Source organism: Phaethon aethereus (genome assembly GCF_964289735.1).
Source record: "Phaethon aethereus genome assembly, chromosome: 13".
Classification (NCBI taxonomy): Eukaryota; Metazoa; Chordata; class Aves; order Phaethontiformes; family Phaethontidae; genus Phaethon; species Phaethon aethereus.
In genome coordinates, this window is record NC_138589.1 from 16,207,919 (window position 1) to 16,214,699 (window position 6,781).

The window sequence follows — 6,781 nt, forward strand, 5'->3', positions numbered from 1 at the left end:
AACAGGAGATGTGGTGCTCATTAGTAGCAATCAGTGCACTGCTCAGTGCTGGTACAGCCCCTGTAAAAGCAACCTGTCCCAGCTGAACTCAAAACAGCAATAGGAATTTTAGATGAGAACTGAGAACAAGGAGGTGCCTTATGCTACAGCCAGATTAAGTATTAAACACATTTCGTAAGCAAGGATTACAGCCAACCCTATCACTACACTTTTATAAAACTGATCTCAGTCAGTTCCTATTGAGATGTGTCTATGTGTCTTGCTTTCAGAGCTGCTAAAGAGAATCTCTTGAAGCTTCTTGTTAAGTTCTGAAGAAGAGACATGGCACAAACTGGACTTATGATTTTTCTACTCATAAGCATACTACTGCTGGATCAGACCATCAGCCAGGCTGCCAAATTCAAAGCCAGAAAGCACAGCAAACGTAGAGTGAAAGGTACTGGGTTTTAACTGGGAGGAGGGATAGAAACTTATGCAAGTTTACTATGTACTTAAATACCATTGCATAAACCAGAAACTAACATGATACAAATGCTTATTAACAAAGGACAGTTGAGTCTATATTATATCTGTCTTTAAAATATTTTTATGTGAGCTAGCAAAGCTAAAAATAAGGTGGCAGAATGAGTTATGGAAATAGAGCTGTGTAACTGTTGTAAATATATTGCTTTGTTATACCTATTAATCTCTGTCAATATTATTTAGGACTCAGAGGTACAGCTGAGAGGACTCTGGCCAATCATTCCTTGTTATGTAGTTATATTGACTAAAATCAGAAGAATGGAAATTCATGTACATATGGTAAAAGAGAGCAGAATAAAATATTCACTCTCCAAGGTTTATTGTTCTGATTTTTGTACCATTTCCTAATTTTAACAGAATGTCGGTCTAATATTTGTGGAATATAACTTTACCTGCATGATAAGTACTGTGAAATGGCAAGTCAAACGAATGAAAAAGAATTAGCAGAAAAAGATAAAGCACATATTCCCAGAGCAAAGCTTACAGAGCAAATAGAAAAACACTTAATGTTGCTTGGAAATGCCTGTGTATTTAATTTAAAGACTTATTTCTAATAAAAGAGGGTATAATGGAGGTTACACTAATAGCAAATATTTAAACTCCTAGTCAATGAAAAAAGCCACAGCTTTGATAAAGCCATTGCACCACATGATTACACTGCTTTGGAGCTATACAGTTATATATACTTCCTTCTCCTTTTGAACCTTTTACATGCAGTTTTTAGCTTGATGTCCTAAGGACAGGCTGCTTATACATTTGTTTTGCCAGCACATTTGTCTGTCAATCTTCCACTGCTTTTGAACTTGAAACAATTTTGCAGAGGAATGGAGATCCTGAGGATAAATTTCCCAATATTTTATGAAATTCAGAATGACGATGGGGGGAAAGGGGGGGGGGGGGGGGAAGAGCTCTGCATTAGTGAAAAGGTTGCATCAGGAGCTCAGCTTGTTCTGCTTTTTGCCTCTTTTGAAGCGAACAGGGGACATGGAGAGGCTACTGTGAACTGGGAATCTCAGGGAAGAGCATGGATTGAGGAACTGGGAGTCCTGCCATGGGGAACCAGGGAGTCACGAAGGACAGCTGGGGTTATCCTCACAGGCAGTAGGGAATATGGAGAAGAGATGAGCTTCCTGGGGTGCAGCTGGAGGATTAGGTGATGTTACACAGATCTGTAGGAACTGTGGTTTTGTTAGTTGTGCTACATGTGAGAGAGCTTATTTATTCCTCATGTGCATTACTGTGGCTTCTGGAAGGTCTGGTTACTAATGCAATCAAATTGTCATCTTCTGCAATGGAAACATGCCTGCTAGTTGTTTGATGGTGGTGGAATATTATAATGATTAAGAAAAAAGAATGGAAGAGAGACCATGAAAGTGGAGTTATATGCAAATTAGTTTTTCTTGTCCCACCATCGCCTTGGTGCTTTTGTTAGTGCTACAAAATGGCGATTCAGACTGTATTTGTGTCATTCGTGTCACCAGGCCCTCATGTACTGCTGGAGAGAGGAAGGCTCCTCCTGGTGAGGGGAAATTGCAGCTCAGCAAGCTTGTCTGCATACATTCAGACTGTGAAGTTGGATTATATTAGCTGTTCCTCACCTTGTTAAAACAAAAGTTGTGTGAAACTTTCATGGTCACAGAAATAACATTTCTTTGAATAAACACAACTTGTGTCCTGCTATTATTTTGTATGCCATATATATACACACCATGGTATAGAGGTTCAAAAGTAAATAGGCAAATTTTGCTGCAAATTAGATACTGGCACACTAAATAATTATTAACTGCAAACAGTTACTAGGATACAGTCCAGCTGAAAATGAGATTTAAACTATGAGGATGAAAGGTAAAGTGGGTTCCTCCTGTTTTTAATAGGAACCCTACAAGAATCCTTTCATCAAGGAAGAAAATCTTCAAAAGAAATCAAAACATGTCTCAATGCAGAAAGCCATGATATTTTGACACAGCTTTTAACATGTAATTAAAAAAAATTTTTTTTTACATGCATATCTGTTAATTTCTCTGTATTTCTTTTATTTAAGAAAAAGATGACCTAAAGACCCAGATTGACAAATTGTGGCGAGAAGTAAATGCTCTGAAAGAAATGCAGGCACTTCAGACAGGTAAAGCAACTTACACTGGTCAATGGCTTCCAAAACTTATCACTGCCTTTCCTCTCTCCTTCACTCCCATCCTTCTCTTTAATGAGGATTTGTGACTGAGCAATACAAGTCCTTAAGAGCGTGGTAAGCTATAGCTGTAATGGTGAGACAAATGTTGAAGAAAGAATTCAAGTAAAATCAAGACTGAGCTAAGAGCAAGAATTAATCTGGAGCAAGAACTGCTTTTGTCTTTGCTACGCACAAGCCCAAGCTGTGATTCTTAGGTATAAAGGCAACACAATGAGGGTTGCTGGGTTTAAGAGTTTAGACAGTCAATGAGTTAGGTACCAAGCTTTGATATGAACATGGGCTAACTATCAAAGCAAAAATATTCATGGAAAAGGCTCAGAATACCCCCAAATGGAAGCTGAAAGGACTGAGCTTTTTTAATGTGTGCAGATTGCGACATTCAAATGTGAATGTTGCCATAAAACTTCAAAGTAATACCCACTGTGAGTTCAGAAATATTCCTCATCAATGTGCAGAGTCCTTTAGGTATTTAATAGGCAGATGGAAATTTCCAAACAAAATAAGACTGGTAAATACACATGTACCTACTAGACAGTTGTGCTTTTTCACAGCTGTTGACACAAAACTTGGTGTTTAGACATGTACAAGAGGACACTACATAGGAAATTACATCATTCATATGAAACAGAACATATTTTCCCTAGGGATGGTAACATCTGGGTTGTCCTGTTTTACGTCTTGGGTCACACAGAGCTTTTTGAGCTTTACAAAATATTTTCATTTTAGATTTCTTATAAGAAGACTTTAGAAGTTTCTTAAAAGAGGGATCATGTGCTAGACAAGTAACTCTTGTTTAAAAGTAGTTCTTGTATTGCTTCCAGAAGGAGCTTGAGAGTAAGCATGCAGTGGCTTAGAAATGAAGCCAGAGCCAGGAGATTTTTTATCCTCAAAACTTATTTTGAGCTATATTCTAAATTCAGAAACCACACTATTCAACTGGATTCCAAATTTGGCAAAAAGAGAACTATGACCCCTCCGACTCTATCTGTATTTATTAATGACCTTATGATATTTGAAAAAGCAGCTGCTTTTTTAGTTTATGGACATTTACAAGACACACATTACAATCTGATTTCTTCCTTTGCTTGAATTCCCCAGGCCTCCTTTCTACATACCATGAAATGTTGCTACACACCATTTAGCAGCACATACTTTCTCCCTAAAGAGGGACAGTCTCCATCATTACTGCAGCATTGCTGAAGTAGATAAGAAGTCTCTGATCTTTCCCATGAATATAAATTTGTTAAAGAATTCAACATTTAGCAAATATGTTCATTACTCTTCTTTGGCCATTAGCAATTGGAAAGGAAAAATTTAAAGGACAAGTCCTAGTATAAAATGATGACCCTGAAAATGCAGCTAAGGAATACAATGAATACCACAACTGGAAATACTAAAAATCTCAGACATATAGGATATGGTCCAAAGTGGATTTCTATATCCTGTTGATGGGATACATAATTACTTTTTTACAAGAACAGATGACAGGAATTAGAAGCAGATTATAGAAAATGTCAGGACAGAATATGTTCATATTGTTTCATGACATATTTCTAATATAAGAACAAGATGAGCTTAAGCAATAAATGAAATAATCTGGATGTAGTGACATGCAGGATTCTAAAAGTAGTTCTTACAGGAGTTTATTCCAGGCCTTTGCTACCTTTGTCAGCTCAGAAGGAATGCTCCCTCAAGGACGGTTCTCGTATTTTTCTTGGGAGAATCAGTTTTTCACATATCTGCATTAGGAGAGCTGGAAAGCAAAGTTTAAGGATTCACTCCTGCAAGCCTGCCCACACAGATCTTGGGCTGGAAGAACCCTGACAGCAGTTCTGCAAGGCAATTCCAGTTATATAGCTATGCCAAATTAATGTTCTAGTACATTTGGACTTTACATCAAGACTTCCCTGGTATGTTCCAGTAGAACTAAAAGCAAACATATTTATAAATGCAAATGTTTAGATTATTCGGTTCAGATTGTCATGCAAGCTCAGTAATAAGTTTACACTTTGAAAAAGCACTGTTAGATTGAAGTCATTTTACCTCATTTGAATTTAGAGTTTGAAGGGATAGACTTTGCTGGAAAGACCAGAAATTAAGAACTAAACAGGCGAAAGCATACTCTTCTACGGGTGGAAACATACTTTTATCAATCATCCAGACAGAGATTTGCATTATGAATTTCAAATCAATATTTTTGTGGTGAGGACACATTTAAAATAGCACTTTTCTGCCCTGCCTTTGTTTGCTAGGAACTAGGCTTAGTTAATGCATAAAACTTTACATTTCTTTGGCACTTAAATATCATAAATATGAAAAGTCCTTTAGATCTGTCTCTTTACTATAAAGCCAAGTATAGATTTCCTGATGACCAACTCATATCTGCCAACAATACAAACATCCATACCTCATCCATTCCATCAGTTTTAAGACTGATGAAATAAGGTAGAAATGTGTGAAAGCAGGACTATTTGCTAAAAGAAGACATAAGATACACTGACAACAGGCCTGGCTTATATTTTAGCATTCTGAAACAGCAAAATTAAAAAAATTCTTGAGAGATTTACATTGCTGGAGGGAATCTGGGGCTCAAAATCAGGCCTGAGGTTTATCAGCATAAACACAGGAAAGGTTCTCCAAAGCAATTTATGGTGTTAAGATCACAGCTTTGCCTATCCTTCCTCTTAAGTGCCTCTGGAGCATCTACAAGAGGATGCTCTGCTTTTGGCCATCCCTTGTAGTCCAAGGTGCTTTGCAGAGTGCCTATGAGCAGTCTGTTCAGACTTCCCAAAGGCACACTAACATGCTGGCTACATACAAGGTCCTACATGAACAGGAGGAATAGCAGGGAAGACTAACTTTACTGCTACTTTCAGGCCCACTCTGTGGAGGCAAGAGCCTTTCACTTGCTGAGGGACTTGCCTGCTTAATTCCCAACATACTTTTAGAAAATTACAATTTTAGGAAACATTAATCAAAGCTATAGCCCAAGCTTTTACTGAACATGCAAACCAATATCTATTCACAGTCTGTCTTCGTGGGACAAAGGCCCATAAGAAGTGCTATCTCATATCAGAAGGCACCAAATATTTTCATGAAGCCAACGAAGACTGCATAGCCAAGGGAGGGACACTGGCTATCCCAAGGAATAATGATGAAACAAACATTCTTCGAGATTATGGCAAGAAAAGTATGCCTAGAGTGTCTGAGTTTTGGTTGGGTATCAATGACATGATAGATGAAGGGAAATTTGTTGATGTCAATGGCATGGCTCTACAATACTTCAACTGGGATCGTGCCCAACCAAATGGGGGGAAGCGTGAAAACTGTGTCTTTTTTTCTCAGTCATCACAAGGCAAGTGGGTGGATGAAGTCTGCCGCACTGCCAAGAGGTATATTTGTGAGTTTCTGATCCCATAATTACATATACAAATGAGCATGACCATGTTTTGGTCTATTAACATGCAGTTTTGCTTGTTAGTAACACCTCCCACTTAAACAGTGCCGAGTTAAAAATATCCATTTCCTGCATTGTACTCACCCTTTCCTGAAACAGAAGTTTTCTCTATTAATTTATTTTCTATTCAGATGCTAAAAATGTTATGTTTAGTGAATGGTCTCATTATGTACAGGAATATATATTATGTTTTGACCTACATTGTATCATATTTTGGCGTATTATTTCAGCCTGATGTTCAGGTTGCTGGGATTCACCTCCTATTTCTGTACTTTGTATCTCCATGGTAGGATAGTATTTACTTGAACTCAGAACTCTAGTGGATTTATTGAAAGTTTACAAAAGATTGCTGTATGGTGACATGTCCTAATATAAGGTGTAGGGACCCTTTCGGTTCCAGTGCTTAAGAGAGACTTTGGGATCATCTGAGCTCCTATGAAAAATGGCCATCATCCTTGTAAAGTTTAACAGGATCGATCTGTGACCAAGAGTTTTACCTATGGGTTAAGAAAGCCAAACGAAACAAAAATCTGATGTTAATTTTTAAACTACATGGAGTTAAAAGTGATACACTGCTAGAAAATGGGGGGAGTAGCTGATCTAAAACATCA

General features: G+C 37.7%; 1 protein-coding gene across 1 annotated transcript; it reads left to right on the forward strand.

Annotated features, from left to right (window-relative positions):
- Window positions 1–321: 321 nt before the first annotated feature.
- Window positions 322–6,309, forward strand: CLEC3A (C-type lectin domain family 3 member A; the record flags this gene model as incomplete). Its single annotated transcript, XM_082005911.1, has 3 exons — window positions 322–436; window positions 2,564–2,644; window positions 5,742–6,309. 3 exons carry the CDS (start codon window positions 322–324, stop codon window positions 6,131–6,133), a joined length of 588 nt encoding a protein of 195 aa, XP_081862037.1. The 3' UTR covers window positions 6,134–6,309.
- Between the last annotated feature and the right edge of the window lie 472 nt (window positions 6,310–6,781).